At 41.5% G+C, this 18,237-nt stretch overlaps 1 protein-coding gene across 1 annotated transcript in view; it reads right to left on the bottom strand.

Moving 5' to 3' along the window:
• Positions 1 to 481: 481 nt before the first annotated feature.
• The window catches only part of gcgrb (glucagon receptor b), a 46,367-nt gene continuing 28,611 nt past the window's right edge, over positions 482 to 18,237 (bottom strand). The window contains exons 2-14 of the mRNA XM_062388939.1: positions 11,861 to 11,991; positions 11,625 to 11,721; positions 11,398 to 11,505; positions 9,250 to 9,338; positions 8,873 to 8,979; positions 7,820 to 7,964; positions 6,392 to 6,551; positions 5,594 to 5,654; positions 5,359 to 5,428; positions 4,432 to 4,520; positions 3,828 to 3,972; positions 2,841 to 2,882; positions 482 to 2,498 (exon numbers count right to left, since the gene is read on the bottom strand). Of these exons, the coding sequence (XP_062244923.1) occupies positions 2,097 to 2,498; positions 2,841 to 2,882; positions 3,828 to 3,972; positions 4,432 to 4,520; positions 5,359 to 5,428; positions 5,594 to 5,654; positions 6,392 to 6,551; positions 7,820 to 7,964; positions 8,873 to 8,979; positions 9,250 to 9,338; positions 11,398 to 11,505; positions 11,625 to 11,721; positions 11,861 to 11,914 (1,569 nt within the window). The 5' untranslated portion in view covers positions 11,915 to 11,991 and the 3' untranslated portion in view covers positions 482 to 2,096. The remainder of the gene's footprint in view (positions 2,499 to 2,840; positions 2,883 to 3,827; positions 3,973 to 4,431; positions 4,521 to 5,358; positions 5,429 to 5,593; positions 5,655 to 6,391; positions 6,552 to 7,819; positions 7,965 to 8,872; positions 8,980 to 9,249; positions 9,339 to 11,397; positions 11,506 to 11,624; positions 11,722 to 11,860; positions 11,992 to 18,237) is intronic.

Below are 18,237 nucleotides of genomic sequence, written 5' to 3'. Positions count from 1 at the left end.
GGAGTACAAAAATTGATTGTTGGTTTGACGTGGGTCTATACTTCAGAATTATTCCCTGCTGGAAATTGTGTGCTGAGCTTTTTAGAAACAGTCAATCACGGAAAGTGAAGTTAGAAAACTGTGTGTTCGTCCGGTTTGTTTTTTCTGCAATGAAGATTTATAGTCATTGAGCACTGTGTGGCTTACATGTACATTTTAATGATTCACTTTGGTTCAAATTGTTGTATTTTTCATACATTGCATGCCGTATATTTATTTAATTGTGTCTCCAAATTGCACCAAATGGGACACTGCACTTCCCTGGGCCATTAACAATATGCTGGATATTCGTTCCGCAGACAGAGAGACTATTTGTGCAATTAGTAGGTAGATGCATGTTAGCTCCTGATCAGAAGACTGCAAGCAACAGAGCGATTGTATCTGCACCACTCGTGTCTGGTTCTCATACTGACACAGTACATACTGACACTTTTTTGTTTGCTGACAGAATTCACTTTAATTGGATCCACAGAGACACACGAGACACAACAATTTGGCTTTTTGTGTAAAACCTTTCGCGTTCATTCTAAAAACAGTTCAAATAAAAGGAGAGAGGCACAATCAGGTTCTGCAAAAAAAACTCTCGTCTTTTCTCAAGGTAATTAGCCATGTTTAATTTCAACGTTGAGTCACCTGGACTGCGAGCAAAAACACAGAACAATGAATCCCTCCACCCATCCCCCTCTCTGTCTTTATAGTATTCACTTCTTATTCATATTTACATTATACAGTGCACTCTGCTACGCTTCAAACAACATTTGTTTTCCGTGCTTGATCTAGAACTTTATCAGGAATTCGTGAAAATCCTTGTTCGGCTCCATTGTGATTTCAAATCGATTGACAATTCAATCAAGTCCATTTCTTCACTGAATATCAATTTCCTAAACCTGATTTATCTTTTTTCCTGAAATGAAAGTAATGAAAGTGGCGCCGTGAGGCACATCTTTAGTCATGAATTACAAAAAAGGAAACTGTTCCTCCATTGGCAATGTGGTGCTCTTTTCAACACAGAATATTCACATTATGTTGTGAAATGTAACATGTTCACTTTAAAAAGGATTCCTCTCATCAGTGCATCTCGTGTTCTGTGCAAAAGAAAACAAATGTTTCTCCCTCTGCCTCCATTTCTAAACAATACTGAATACCTAGCTAAATGGGCAGCTGCAGGGATGGTGAATGGAGCCAGATGATGATGATGATGATGATGATGATGATGATGATGATGATGATGATGATGATGATCCAACTTTCTGAGTGGGTGCGAAGGCGAATACTATTTTAAAATCAAGTCTCATCACTGGGCGACTCCAGTATACATACAGTTAAACACATTGTTTAAGTGTTACATATTTCTCCATTGGTCGAATACATTCATACAGGAGAACCTGTTTAAAAAAGAGGAATAGCTCTGAAACAAAACAAGAAAGAATTAGATTTAACGCTTCGCTCAATCGAGGTGAAATGCACAATATTGTACTATAATTATTTTCTTGTAGGCTTTAAGCTAAATATCAGATATCCAGATGACAGCGTCCGTCCGCTATGAGGCTGATGGCTAACACTGTGTAAAAGTAATCAGTGGTCCCTAGTGATTAGCTCACTCCTTTCTTTATTATAGTGTCAAGGCATCAGGATTTAAAATGTCGTCCACATTTGGCACAAAATAAAACCAGAAAAAAAGAAATAAGATAAAACAAAACAAATTCATATTTTTTTTGTCGGAAAGTACCACAAGCGTGCGTTGCTGCAAACACTTACACAACACAAGCATGATTCACAATGGCAACAACAGCACAGATGGAAAGATTTGGACAAGGTCGGAGTGAAAGGGCCGAAATTAAACCATACAAACACGTACACACACACTGTTACATCACAGAGCTAAATTATTCCTGATGCTTGAAGTCATCAATTATTTTTTTGCCCAAGGTCCTTAAAACCATTAACTATGAATTGGCAGCCAGGCAGGTGAAAACATATTTCCTGTAGCATTATGCAAATATTAACCTCCTGATCCCCACAGGTCACTTCCTTATTTCTCTGACGTCAGCTTGTTCTCAGACATTGGTCTCCTCTCCTTTCAGAGAGTACAGGTGGCAGTGCGCCCTCTCTTCCAGGCAAACGTCCTCTATGGTGGTGCTACCATGGCTGCAGAGGCCGCGGCGTGGCCGGAAAGAGAACTGCAGGGAGTGTTTGCCCTTGGTGGACCGGCCCTTCCCCGTCCCGTTACTGTAGGAGACGACCAGGCGGCGGTTTTCCTCCTGTGCGATGGCGCATGATGGGTGTCTGATGGTATTGTTAAGGCGGGGTGAGTCGCCGCTGGGGTCATCAGGCAGATTGCCAGCAGCGATGCTGCCACTCTTGACCTGGGGCGTGTGGCTGTGGGTGTGGCGGTACTCCTCATCAATGTCCTTACCCAGCTTCCACCTCTTCCACTTTTTTAGTATCTCAGACTGCACCTGAGGGATTATGGGACGGCAGAGAGAGTAGAGGGTGGACAGACACATGAAGGTGTATGATGAGGATTAATAAGAGCACAGAGCACTATATTAGATGGACGTCTCCTGCCAAAGAATACATTGAGATTAGCAAATGGATGATGTTCTGTCCATCCCACTTTGTACACAAAAGTATAAAGCAAAGATGGAGCTTTTAAGTTAAACAAGACGGATAAAAGCCAGCAACAGGAACACCGAAGAAAATTTATAATTTTCCTTCATTACAAAAAGAAAGGAAGGAAGTGCAGCTATAGCAGAATTTGAATTAGGATGGTGCTTGACATACAAGCACATCTGTCTCACCTCCTTGTTGACGAAGCAGTAGAGAATAGCGACCAGCAGGCCCTGCAATGGAAAGTGGACTTTAAGTATTTTATCTATATTAGATGCTAAACAAAATACCAGCAGTTTTTCGATCTTTTTGACATTATATATGTCTATATAAAATTTGAAGAAATTACCTAAAGGCGGTCTTGAGATCCTATAGCCTTGACCTTTGACCCCCCCCCAACTTCCAATCAGGTCATCCTTGATTCCATGTGAATGTTTGTGCCAGATGTAATGACATTTTCCATTCCTGATATATCATGTTCACAAGAACTCGAGATGACATTGATCTGGCGTCTCCATTTGATGGCAAAGTAACCCTGAGCCAGATCTTTGGATTAGTGTGAATTGCCAGGATTGTGTCTGTATGTGTGTGTGTGTGTGTGTGTGTTTGTGGGTAATATACTGAGGAAAACAATGCATAACTAGGCCAGGGATGGAAGACGATGTCTGGCCAGTGTCACACTTTTCAAGAAATCAGCTTTGCAAAGATGGAGTTTAAAGATGGAAATTAATTAAAATGATTGCCGGTCTTCTATGGTACACAATACATTCTTTATGTAAACAGAACCATTGCGTGTTCATGAGAAAATGACACAAAGCAACTGTTAGTACAAAGAGGTCCGACTGTGTTCATTATTTATAAATTTGTACTGTGGTTTACTCCAAGTCCAGGTTATTACATTTTCCCAATTTGAAAGTGGTGAAACATTTTGGAGTAGAACTCGAGTAAAATGGATACCAACTTGCACTTTGACTGAACACATAAATAAAAAAATAGCCAAGCACCTAGTTTATTATAATCAAAGTTTTCCGAAAGAACATATACATTGAAGAAACAAGTCCCTTGGATTCATCTTCTACATCCAAAAAAAGATTTAAAAAAGACAAATGGAAACATATTTATGTTAAATATTTTCTGAAAAAAAAGTGTGTTAGGTCTCCTGTAATGTCGACTCTCACCTGGAAGGAGTTGAACAGGAGGTCACAGAACAGACGGATGAGACGCAGCATGGAGCCCTTGGGAACCGACTCGTCGATGACGAAGGTGAAGAGGATGGCGTGAATCCCCAGCAGGGGGATGAGAGTCAGAGTGGACTTTGCAAGTCTGGAACCCAGATAGATAATCAGGAACAGTTGCAAAGATTATATTACAAGAAACTAGAACAGTCAGCTACTACTCATTTTACCAACGTACAACCTCCATCCCATTGACTCATTGTCATCGAGGTGTTTTGAGAATTGACAGTATTTAATGATTACAAAACTTTAAGTGGTATTAACATATATATGAAGATTATGCTCTTCAGCAAAGTAATTCTGAATTGAAATGCAAAGTGAAAAGATTTTAAAGCAGCTGTTAACAGTGTATTAGAATTTCATAAATAGTGATTAATAACCACCTTCTCTTCAGGCCTGCTTAATATTGCAGTATTATTTCTGTTCATGTTCTGGCCGGCAGTTGTGGTTCAGACTCACCTTTCTCATCGAGCTCCATTTGCACTGGACACCACCTGCATGGCAAACCCCCCCCCCTGTTTTTAGAAATGGGACAGAGTTCTCTCACCTGAACTTGTAGTCAGTGTATCTCATCTGATGAGCTCTGAGTTTAGACATCAGGATCTTTATGATGCTGATGAAAATAAAGAAGTTGATCTGTAATAAAAAGAGAATAGAATTTAAGTGGAGGCAGTCATGTAGGCAAAATATGTTTAAGCAATGTGGAGAGAGAGAGAGAGAGAGAGAGAGAGAGAGAGAGAGAGAGAGAGAGAGAGAGAGAGAGAGAGAGAGAGAGAGAGAGAGAGAGAGACTGCCTAAAATGCCCATAACTGGACTGTCATTTAGTAAATCCTGAGTCTTTTTGTGGTCTGTGGGATTTGACCTGGCCCTACACACACACACACACACACACACACACATATACACAAACACATCCATCGGGACAAAATGCACATTTTACCAAACTTGGAGCGTTATAAACATGAGTGCTGTAATAATTAATGTTCTCTGTCATCAGAGGGGGGTCTGCACTTGATCACAATGTGTGTGAGACTGCACGCAAACACAGCTTATTGAGGTGTGTGTGTGAAGACTAGTTGAACTGCAGGGTTGTGTTAGGGATTGTTGTAGGAGGACATGGGACATCACATCTGTTACACAACCATGCGACAACTGTTTCAACTGTTACAATAAAGAGAGATTTTCCACACAGTTTGTACACCACTGTACGACTTAGTGCAGGAACTGTTTTTGTGAGGTCACAATGGTCGTGACTGTTACTCTTAATATGCACTTGGATGCTTACAAGTGTGTCTCTATGGGAACAAGAGGCAGGAAACACAAGAGGAAGTCTTCAACTTGATACCCTGTGTGTACGTGTGTGTGTGTGTGTGTGTGTTTGTGTGTGTCCCTGGACTTCTTTGCCTGAACTCTTACATAATTTTGTTCAATTACATAAAATGTCAGACGGAGAATAAGGGGACATGAGACTTACCAGATAAGCAAACAGAATAGGAGAGCGGATGATCCACCAATATCCCATGTTAATATTCCTCTCCCAGCACCTACACACACACACACACACACACAATTTTGAGTTATCATTACAATTAAGATATTCTTTCTGTATCCAATGAGACTTGACATATTCAGACACAGGAGTATTAGAAGATTCAAGGAGCTCAAAAGGAAAGACTGTTAGACGTTATTAGGAAGTGGACTAAACTTACTCCTCGTTCTCATACAGATATTTCACTGTGATCCACGGCAACACGAAGATGAGCGGCGCACCTGAGAACGAGGGAGGAAACCCGAGTTAACAGAGAGCATGGATGTGTAGATTGGATGTGATGTCAAAGGCCAGTGGCAGAGGGCATCATGTTCTTGTGTTGTCTGTCCTTTCATCTCTCCATCAGTCCCATTCTTGTGATCAAAATATTTCAAAACATTTCTTGAGGAACTTTGGTCAAATATTCAGTTGGACTGATGGAGAAAATTATGAAATCACGGTGGTGGAAGGTCAAATGAAATGTGACCACAAAACAGGTTTTGGGTACAAACGTTAACTTGGAGTCATTGATGAACTGATTTGATTTTGGTAGTTGAGGGCCAAAGGTCACTGTGACTTCAAAAGCTCTTCTGCCTCTTAGGTGCATTATCTTAAGAACAGCTCGAGTGAATCTTTTCAAATTCAGCTCAAAGGTTCACTTATTTAATCTAGTCTGAAGCTGTATTAGTTGAAAGAGGCAAACAACTGTAGGATTGAAAAGAAACCTTTCAAATTTTAGAGACTGCAACTAAATCTTTGTTCGGTTGTTGTCCGCAGCAGTACAACAACAATAAATAATCTTACACATCTTACTTGATACTTCCTGTTGTTGATGACTGTCATTGTTAACACCTGATCTGTCGGGGCACCGTTTGTTGATCTCTGTGCAGTGTCTGTCTCTCACAATCTGCGTTATGTATTTCAGGAGAGCTACATGATGATTTCCTGTCACTGTGAGTGGACCAGTGTTGGCTCTTACCCCAGCCGATGGCCAGATAAATGAAGAAATACTTCCTCTCGCTGAACACTGTGATGACCAGCAGGCTGTGCAGGTATATGCCCTCCACCAGCAGCCAATAGTTGTTGGCCATCACGCTGTACTGCATCATCACCATGGCACCACGGCACCACATCACGGCCTGACGTGCACACAGGACAGGGACGGTGTGAAATAAGGTGCAAAAGCAGGAGAGGTCAGTTGCAGTCAGGGCTTCACACGGGACTGACACAACAACACTCTGCTTCAGCTCAGTTGAATTAACTGAGTCACTGGAACAGCTCTGAGGTCAACGTCTACTGTTCTAAACACAAACTGCTCAAATCCGCCTGACTGCTGTCCTTCACAACATGAGTTCCAAAATAAATGTAAACACAGCATCAATATTTTTAACACCTCAGCACAAGAAAATATCAGTAATCAATACATTATTTATTGTCTGCTCAAAGAAGGTTATTTTTTACATCTGCATTTGTCTGTTTGTTTACAGGATTAAACTATATATAATTCTGAACTTGTTGGGAGGAGGTCGGGGAAGAAGCCGAAGCATTTTGGTGCGACTCAAGATTGCATCACTAACATTGTGGTTTTGATTATTTGTCATAGAAATATTTTTTAATGGTGATGAAAAATTTACAGAAATATTAAGGGGCTTGGGATATATGAGTGTTTGCTATTTCTTTCCAAATAACAATCTGGAACCAATGGATTTAAATATGGTTTCATAAGCTTTTTCAGCTGTTGTATGGAAACATTAGGGCTGAAAAACCTGTAACTTCTACCAGTATGTAGCTGCAAAATGTAATGTGGCCTTAGCTGTAAGGCTTATTGTAATTCAATGGGACTGTTGGGCCTTGGTGGAGGTGAAGTGCTCTACTGAGTCCAATAGTAGTTCCTTATTCGCCTACATGTGGACTGGTGCAGACATAATGTTGTTTTGTTTCAATTTATATGACATGTATGTCTATTTAATTATTAGACATTAATTGTGTGTTTGAGATAGTTCTGTGGCATCAAAACTTCCAATCTCACGTGATTTCAGTATCTTAAGCTCTTGTTAATGATACAGTTTGTGTCATTTCAAGCCTTTCAAAGGATTCATTCCAGCACATCACACTTTATCGGGAAGGAAATACAATTTTCTGGTAGAAAAGTTAGGCACAATCTATCCCCAATGGGAAGGTAACATTTTCATTAATATCAGAGTATGTGAATTGGTTTCTGTATGTAGGCTTTATGTGTTGCCCCCCTCTCTCTGTCGCTATATGCTACATTTGGATTTTTGTTCAAGGAACATTCAGTTTATTCCAGAGCAAGGACGTGCAATGAAAGGAATCAGGGCCTATACAATGTCTTGCAAACAGGATGAGCACGACTCATATTGGTGTTTGCTCTGAATGGTGTGCTGACCCAAGCATGTGTCCGCGTGTCGCTGCTGCTCCTGGGGTCCAGAGTGAGGGTGAGCAGGGCGTCTTTCACCAGGATGGACATGGCTCTCAGGATGAAGGAGGCAAACAGGTTCATGTGGATGTTGTTCCTCATACAGTGGAGCTTCCTGCAGCAGAGGAGTCACAGTGTGTGATGGCTTTAATTGGAATGTTACATGTTGTGTTCCCTGCTTTGCTCTTTCCCTCCCTCTTACCACATGTGTCCTTCCTTCCTTCCTTCCTTCCTTCCTTCCTTCCTTCCTTCCTTCCTTCCTTCCTTCCTTCCTTCCTTCCTTCCTTCCTTCCTTCCTTCCTTCCTTCCTTCCTTCCTTCATTCAATAGCTGTGTCCCAATTCAGGGGAAAGAGATTGCATGTCAATACTGAATGACCACACTGGTGTGACTAGGCTGTCCCATTTAAAATGTCCTTCAAATGCTGCAAAGGATCCAACTGGTGGAATCCTTCTCAGGCCAGACTATCCCAGGATAAATTTTCCTCAGGTGGCCAACTGTGTTTCAAAGAGATAAAGGCAGTGGCAAGGGATGGGACCATAACATCTGATTCTTATGCGTGAATGTATTTATCAGGCTTCAACTCAACTGAGCAGCAAACGGTTCACAAGTTATAAAACCAAGGGGCATTAAAACTTTCTGGTCCTGTTCAACTAAGACTCTGTTGCTAGGCGACAGCGGTTAAGTCTGGACAAGCTGGAGACGCAGATCACAGAAATCCTTCGTAGACCAGACTAGTTCAGTTCGGCCTTTGTGGCTCACGTGGCCCCTGAATTGGGACACAGCCCATGTCATTCATTCTTAACCTTGTCCCTCTTTTGTTCTTTCCCTCATCCTTGTCCCAATTCTCTCTTTCCCTCTCTTGTTCCTTTCATCCTTCCTTACTTACTTTTCTTTCTGTGACCTACTTCCGACTGTCATCTCCTGACCCTAACCCGTTTTTTCTCGGTTCCCTCCTTTCTTTCTCTCATACTTGCCCTCTCTATTCAATCCTTCCCTTCTTTCCTCTTCGTACATGTTCTACCTGAAGGTGATGAGGATTCCCAGTGCCAGTAGCAGAGCTCCCAGGGAGAGAGAATAGCCGACTGTGTACATGATCCGTAACTGACTGAGGATGCGTCCATACTGCTGCTGCAAAACCAACACACACACACACACACACAGTCGATTATATTTGGATAAAAAAAAAGGGGAAAAACGAGGGCCTATTTGAACAGATGGGGGGAGTTCACACGCTGAGTCATTTCACATCTTGTCATGTTAAACTGTCAAGTCAGTGAAAGTTACAATATTGTTGAGCCATCTGCCACTGCTACCAGCTTCATTAATGGTAACAGTGTCTTACATCTTCATACACACACATGCACACACTCACACACACTGTACTGTGTACACACACACCTCACCGGGGTCGTCCTCACATTCGCTGGTATTCTTCTTTGCCCACTGACCGTCTTCTCTGCAGACTCTGTACACCAGACCCTGCTGAACTGTTCACACACAGAGACACACAAACATTGTTAGAAAGTACACTGCCATTATTGACTTCAAATTTGGGGCATTGTATTTGTTTGTGTTATGAATTAATCCTTATTATGAATTATTATAATATTATCAATTTATCCTTGAATTGTCAGATTTTTTTTCCCCTTTAAAAACATATTTGACTAGTGTTGCTGCATCTGAAAGTAGGTGTTGCAGATAAAAGGTACCTGTTGAAATCTATTTCCCGATATAAATTGTTCGGGGTCGAAACCGTTCAGGGCACGAGGATGACACAAAGATAAAATCCTAAATGCTGAAATCAGACATGAAATTTTCACAAACGGACGAAGCTCGAACCTCTGTCCAAAAATACTAAAGCTAAAACAAATGAAATGTGATCGAACAGAGGCAAACACTGAGAAACTGTGTTGGACGTCATCTCTTTCCACTCGATGGAGATGGAGATACTCCTGCCAGCTCACACAGGATGTAACAGAGACAAGCTCCACTTACCAGCTATTCACAGCCTCCCGGATCAAACCTGAACATGAAAATGATCAATCAACAAAAAAAGAGCAACATGCGATCAGATCTGGACTCTCCATGCTGTGGAACAACACAACACTTCACGTCAGGGGCAAATGACAGAGGCAGCTCCACAGGACACGTGTTCACGCTGCCGCCTGAGGGCCAGCGTGAAGCCATTCAGATACTGCAGCACAGTGACAGCAAAACTAACATGTGGCCTTCCTATCCAATTAATACTCCATCCACTCGATGACTAAACCCACTGCAGACTTTCTGATTCCACAGTTCACCCAACAAATTCCTGGCTTCTTTAATCCCTCTGAAGGACAAGGACATGTGATGATCAGCGTTGCCTTTGTAAAGCATTCTCCATTCACTCTGAAGGAGGACTTTAAATGACGGCACGTCATCACATCACTGTATCCTTGCAGTTTTTATGAATGAGTAGGACAAGGTCTAACAAGTCCGAAAAACTTCTCGCTCAGCTGTACAAACTCTAGCATGGAGAGGGAAATGTTTGATATGTTTCAGTGCAACAAGTGGAAAGAATCGACCAACATCATACCCTCAATAAAAATAACTTTATCAAGTCATGCATAAAAAAATACAGACATCATTGTGTGTTTGTTAGAAGATGACAACGTCACAAAGACAAAGCGGATAAATGCAGTCTTTCTATGGTCACACAGTGGACTGAAAGTTTAACCAGAGCCGTCCCTCAGCTGAAAGGTCAGGACACAGTTGATTGTGCTGATTCTCTCAGATGTCATATTATCTGAGAGATAATATGACATCTGATTATTGAAAATGATTGAAAAAACTTTAAAGCTAACGTTGTCAGTCAACTGCCTCTGGTCTCAGCTGTGTCTCAATTCACAAAATCAACTGTTTCCTTTTTGTCCCTGAGCAATGAATGATCCAATGTGCGGATTAATTTCAGACCATCCTGAAAGGTCTTTTAAGGTCTTCCTGTAGTCATTGCACTTTTGTGAACTGTTTTTCAAACCGATAATGGCGGTGACAAGTGCCAAGACAAAACCTTCTGCTCCACACGGAAAACGTTCCAGCATGAGCAGGAACTTTGCAAAATGGGTGAATCGGGACGAGCAAGTAGTATGTAAGTAAGACAAGCTAATGATAGAAACAAGCAAATCCTCGGTTTACTAGACTGTCTCATTTGGGTTCAGCCTTTGTGTCCTCCAAGATGGTGGCCCCTGAATTGGGAGATTTTGACCTAGTATTAGCTGTTAGAAGATGTCGCTTTGAGAGGGTTATAACAATATTATATTTAGAAGCTAAATGCTACAAAAATCTTAACAGCAGAGTCAGGTGATTATTCCCTGTATCACTACAAGTAACACCATGTACATTACATACAACCATTTGAACCATTTTATTAATATATTATTCATACAGCAAAATATGTTGTGTGTCTGTTGCATGATTGTGTAACCACAGTATTTATCTCTTCTGTCTTGCATGCAGGCAGATGTATAAACAACTAGCCACTATGACTGCACACACTCACAAACAGACCTTTACGGTGCCATGGCAGGAACCATGGGCAGGAGACATTGACGGTGGTTCCTGGGGGTCCATCAGGCCAGCAGGCGTACAGGTCGAATGTCCTGTTACACACCAGCCCTGCGGTGGAGAGCACATCTGTGAAATACGTGCTGAAGGCTCGCTGTAGGTCACACTCACTTCCCTCTCCTGCGTGCAGATGTCAGGCAGACATGAGCTCACGCTGCGGGGGGGCTCACCTGTGGCTGGGGGCGTGGTGTTGAGGTAGTCCAGGCACTGGTTCCTGTAGCTGCTCCACTTCTCTTTCACAAGCTCCAAGGAGTTAGTAGAGGAAACCTGCAGGAAGTCAAAACTGTCTGAAGCTTCGTGTCTGATTTCAGCTCTGGGTTTGGATTCATAGACTGTCGGTGCGTGCAATGAATCAAGGGCACATCCCAGGCTGTGTGTGGATGTGTGTGAGAGAGAGAGGCCGTACCTTAGTGCAGCTGCAGAGCATGAGCAAGGCCAAGGGGAGACACACCTGGGACATCCCACTGATGCTGGGAGGATGGCGGTCGGGGGGGACCAGAATTCAGAGGAGGCCCAACACATGAGGCAGCCTCGGCCCTATCTCGCACACATACAATATGGAGAAGCTTGTTAGCAGGAGACAGCATGTGTCTGTGTGTGTGTGTTGGATGTCTGTTTCACCTTCAACTGAAAGAGAGATGGAGTCAAATAATGAAGATGTCAATGATGTGAACATTTTTTTGTTGTTGCACTATCTCACAAACAACCCATGTGTGATCAAACGCACACATCACTGCTGTCGGATAAAAACAATGAACCTCCACATTGTCAGTTGTACACAAACTCAATCATACAGGAAATAACACTGTTTTAAGCTTAACAGCTGTTCATTTGTCAGTTGTCTGTCTCATTAACTTAAAATCACATTTATTACTCATCATATAGAAAACGAATATAATTGAAAATTACCAGTTTTAACAGTTTCACACACAACACTGAGATAAATAATGTGTACAATAATGTTTCTTTCTCTCACATTTATCTACACAGTTTCTACTGTTTTAAATTAAGAGTAAATGCCATAATTATTACTTATATAAAAAATATTACCCATAAAATAAAAGTTGTAATCCTTTAAATTAACAGTTGAATTATAGGATTATTCAATTGCTAACTGGTCTTGGGTGTTAAATTACGTTCAATTAAATACACATCCTATTGCTGATTTTACGCATTTGTATCTGTGTAGAATAAAAACATTATTAGAACATATTAGAATTTTTGTTATCTGACAGTGTTTGGCAACTTTTGCTGCCAAGCCTTTTACTGTTGTTTTCACAGTGTATACATTAATGTATTGTTGCAACACAAACGGTCACTGTAACTCAGCATTATGAATAAATGATGAGATCGGAAAGTGGAGGGAGGTGGGAGGGAGAATGGCGTGATGCCTTCAAGGAAACAATTGAGGTTTCCCCATAGGAACCGACTCCTTCTGGGATATTTGCATGTGTGTATGTGCGTGATTTTTGCAGCCGGGGCTTTTCCTGCGGTGTCATCTTCACCCACGCAGATGGAGAACAAAACGAAATCTGAAACGTTTCTGCAAAAAACACCTTGACCGTGGAAACATTTTTGGCTGAAACGTTTCAAATTCCATTCTGTTCCAGTCTCTGTGCTTCTGCTGAAGAGCTTTCACATGTGTTCCTGTATTTGTGTCCATTATAGTGAATTGCTGTCACCATCATAGATCTAAGCTCAACAACCAGTCCCTGACATGACAACAATAAAATGACCTGGTGTAGAGTTTTCTTCCTGTAACAGACCTTATTTCTATCTGGACGTGTCACAGTAATAACTTTCCTCTTTATGCTGCATGTAGCTCTCATCAGCTGAGCGTTCACACAGAAAGAGAACAGTTTTTAATCTGAGAGATAACTGTACCACTGTTTATGATGAAATACATAGAGGATTTCACCAGCGTACGTAATACCGAATGGCTCCTTATCAAGGCAACTATGGACTCATATAATTAATAAAATGGTTTAACTCCGCTTCCCTGTCCCCTGAGGGTTTTTGCTTTTCTCATTCCGTTAATTCACAGTTTAATGAGCTCTATATTTTATATTATTTCCTCTATCTTTCTCTTACTGCCAGCAAATCACATGAAAAGATATAAGCAACAATGAACTCCTCAGATTAAGTATTGTCTGTCCACCTATATCCTGGTATATCTTATTTCTCTATATGTGCTGTGCAGCACCATAATAAACAAGGAGAGACGCACTGTGGCAAGGAAGAGATGTTCTTGTACCATGGACATGAATCACCGCCACACGCACACTCTCCCGCTGCTGTAATTAATCACCAAATGTGTACTTATCCACATAAAAACTCATATTCTTTTTACTCTGATATCCCGTCATCAGTGATGTACAGTATGTGGTGAGTGAATAAAATGTATTTTGACCCAACATGTGTTTCAGGGCTATATATATATATATTTTTTTTCAGCAGCATATTTCTATTTTTTTTAATTTACCCACAGCACTGAGCAGAGAACAGCACATAATCACTCGACTGCCTCGAAATGGGTTCTGCAGTCTGTGTAAATCTCTGGTGCTTCCAGTACCGTAGCACCTCAGGTTGAAGGCCAGTGATTAAATCCTCCAGACGTTCTGCAGTTCGGCTTTTCTCGCCGCCTCAGGGTTAATTTACCGCTGTGGTTTGATGTTGTGTTTAGAAAGCCTCTTGTGGCAGATATTTTTTTTTTCCCTTTTTTGATTAAATAAAGAAGCAAAAATTCTACAGAACAGAAATCCTCTTTCTGTCACACCGTTAAAAAATCTCTAGTCATATGATCCTTTGACCCTCAGACTATTGCAAATCCCGACATTTTCTACACCATTTATTCTTAAAGAGTCATGGGGCAGCGGGAGCCAATCCTAGCAGACATCAGGCGAGAGGCCAGTGTATCACAGGGCCAACATACAGAGACAAACAACTAGTCACACTCAAATTTACACTGAGGGTCAATTGAGAGTCTTCAGAGAACCTAACCCCAATCCTGAGGTCTTTGAACTGTGAGAGTAAGCTGGGGTACCTGGAGAAAACCTACACAACACAACTACACAAAGAAAGACTCATGGTCAATTGAAACAAAAGCCTGCTGCGAGTCGACATCTCTAACCACTGTTCCATCTTGCCGCCCACCATTTGATTATACTTAACGTTACTTAATTTTACCTGAACATTAACTGAGAGACACCTTTTTGTGAGCTGCTGCGGTCGCTGAACCGCAGCGTGGATCAGTCTTCTGTATAACTGAGTTGGATCTTTCTTCCATGAGAGTTCAGGAGAAAAAGTTTTCGTCCGGTGAATACACAAATGTGTGTGTGTGTGTAAGAGAGTTATTGCGAATTGAGATGGAGCGAGAGACAGAAAGAGAGAAAATATCTCCACAACGATGCTCACAGAATTGTATAGTGTGAGTCACTGCTTCTGAATAATGTGCTTAAGCCGCATGCAAATCAAAACTCATGAACAGCGCTCCCAAACACACACACACGCACACACACACACACACACACACACACACACACACATATAAATATATACACACATGCATTCACACATACATCCCTTCTTTAGCCAGTGAAAAATTAGGTGGAAGTGAACAAGATAATTACCGACTGGACTTTGCACTTTTAGCCATTAACACAAATCATCGGCAGATGAAGCCCCAGTGGCCTCCTGCTCTTCTTTTACTGAATTCAACAACATCCCTGATAAGAGTAATCTATTATTACTTTTTGTTTCAACTCTACAACACAGGAGAAATGAAAGTCTGTCTCTTTGATTTCATCTTTGAGACGACAGCTCTTTTCTTTCACTGTCCTTACCCTGTAACGGAGGTGAGAACGTGCCTTCTCTCTCTATCACCGGAAGTGCGCATGTATGTTTGTCCTGGGGAAAAACATGGAGTATGGCAAAGGGCGGGACAGGGGGGGGGGAACGCTGTGACAGTAAATCATTTGAAAAATCTAAGAAAAACTACTAATCACATACACACTTTATCGATCCTTAAGGCTCAAATGACCAATAATGAAGTCCATCAGGAAGACAGAGTGTTGCCCATCTTCATTAAGGCCATACTGTCGGCATCGATGTGCGTTTGCATTTGTGGCGTAGTGTTATTGAATAATTGCATTACCCACCGGGAGCTACCCCCCCGCCAATTATGTTGTTTAACGCGATAAGCCGTCTCTATGTGATGAGGCGCAGGCAATTAGGCAGAGTATGGGGAGAATGTAGGTGGTAACAGAGGCAGAAGTGCACTGACTGTAATGGAGCTGAACACAGCTGTAATTATGTTGCTTCTGCCTGACAGATTACTGCTCATAAGCTCCAATATCCTCTCGCTGCATGACTTTTCATCCACATTATTTCTTTTTCTTTCCTTCTTTTGGCCCATTTAAAACTACTGTCAGGAAATTATTCCAATTTTAAAAGGTCAGTTCACCCAAATAAAAAAAAAGGACCCTTTTCCCCCCACTATCGTCTCGCGGTATAGATGCAAATTACCTTTCGTTTTTTCCACGGCTCTTAGTTTACGTGCAGATGACAAGATGATGATGTAGGACCATTTCATTTTATGTGTGATATGGAGTTACACTACAACATTTAACCATACTTTTATTTATCTTAAAAGGTTCATATATAAGCCATATTCTGTTAATAAAGATGGACAAAGGATCTCGACTGTTTATTATTATTTCATATATTTCCATCGTATAATTAGATTTCAGAGATTGTGGCCCTACAATAGATGGTCATGTTTTTAATCACACTTGATCAGGGGAGGGATGTGCCATTCAAAGTAGTGAAACATTGCAGGGCATACAAATCTTCATTTATTCTAGATTTTTCTACCAAACAAAAATGTTACGCTGGAAAGACATATTGTTGCTTTTCAATATTTCCCACGCCACAAGGAAACTTGAACTCATCTCGACTTTAACGGGAGCTTCAGCGGAATGTAAAATATGCACATCTGCATTTGCAGTTACAACAAGAAGTAGGACATGTTTTGTTGTTTCAGTCAAATGACCTTCACCTCGGAAGCACGTGTACATTTTCCGCTTGCTGTCCTCTTCGGTGACAGTAGTCAAGGCAAATCAGGTGGCGACGACCACAAGGGTGGGTGTGTGCGGGTGTGTTTGTGTGTGTGTGCATGCAAGCGTGCAAGGCCGTGTGTTGTGATTAACTGAGGTGGGTGATGGAGGTGACCCCAGAAGCAGCACCTTCAGCAGACGTTACGCTTCACAAACTGAGCGAGAGTCACTTTTCTTTCTCCTTCCTTTGCAGCTCGCTCTCTCTCTTTGTCTTTCTTCCTCTCATCAGACGTTCTCCTTGTCCTCTCCCCGCTCTCCTACTTTGCAACTCCCCGATCAGTCTGAAGTAACTCGGGTCTGTCAGAGGTGAGGTGGCACATGTCTAATGTGCATTACACAGCCCTACTTCATCACCGCGCTAAAGAACTCAGTGACCTGCGGTGTTTTGTATGTAAAGTACCACAGCATCTGTGCATTAGGAAGACGGAGTGTTTGCACCCTTCACAACAAAAAAAAAAAAGCTCCTTGCTCCATGGATTTCAAATATGCAGCGAGTTTGGCTTCAAGCACTGATGAAAATACCACTTCCTCTTAGATGACATCTGGCTTAGAAGAGAGTCTGAGTGTCGCTGAGGAACTGGAGGATTGTCCGAGCGGCGGCTTTAAGCTGATGACAACATTCACCAGAAGTCGCTTTTTTTGTGTAATAAGATACAATCATGGCAACGCTGCGTGTGAAGGCCAGTGTCCAGCGGGAAGGTGCAGAGGAACCCAGTGGTGTCCAGATGAGCGCCTGGAAAAAAAGATGCGCGTGTGAACACTGGATAGAGAGGAAGAGACAGATACAGAGGGGAACACATGGGAAGACGGCCTGGCCAGTGCAGAACATACCATTCCCAGTGTCCCGTGGAGAATGCCAAGAGCCAGACCCTAAATCTTCAGCCGTGTGCTCCCCGGACTCCTCCATAAAAATGCTTTTCTTGTACCACAGATATCCTGCTCACTATACAGTGTGTTGTCCTTCAGCCTTGTATAGCTCCCATACTCACCCTCTCTCTCCTATGGAAACACACAACAACTCACTCCTTTGCCAACAAGGATGCACACAAACACGACCTACACAACTAAATGAAAAAGTACAAAATGTATCACCTCATGCAACTTTCTGCAGGTTTATGTGTCTAAGGCAGTGGTTCTCAACCTTTTTTCAGTGACGTACCCCCTTTGAAGAAAAAATTCTGCCAAGTACCCCCTAACCAGCGCAAAGCATTTCTGGTTGAAAGAAAGATGTAATGTGATTTATTAAGCCTTGTAACTAGACACATTCAAATTTAAAACTCCATCAATATCCATAACATTGCTCATTTGTAGTTGTCTCTCTCGAACTATTTCGAAATAAAAAGATATACAAATAACTAAAGACTTTTATTTTTATCTCAATATAAATAAAGATTTGTGCACCTCAAAATAATTATCAACTTAAAGTGACCTCTTTTGGGATCATAATAAAGACATGTTCTCAAACTGAACTCATGAACTTAATTATAGCTAAACACTTCTTCCCAAAACATAAATCATTAACTTAGTTTTAAATAAAAGATTAGCTCAAAACATATTTTTTTAATATTTATCATCTTAAAATATCTTCTTTAAAGATCGAAAAGAATACTGACAGGTAGCATGTTTCCGTTTGCTTCGGGGAGGCTTTTCGCATCGTGTCTTGAGATGA

This window comes from Platichthys flesus, chromosome 5 (genome assembly GCF_949316205.1).
Source record: "Platichthys flesus chromosome 5, fPlaFle2.1, whole genome shotgun sequence".
Taxonomy (NCBI): Eukaryota; Metazoa; Chordata; class Actinopteri; order Pleuronectiformes; family Pleuronectidae; genus Platichthys; species Platichthys flesus.
This window is presented reverse-complemented; position numbering and strand designations above follow the sequence as displayed.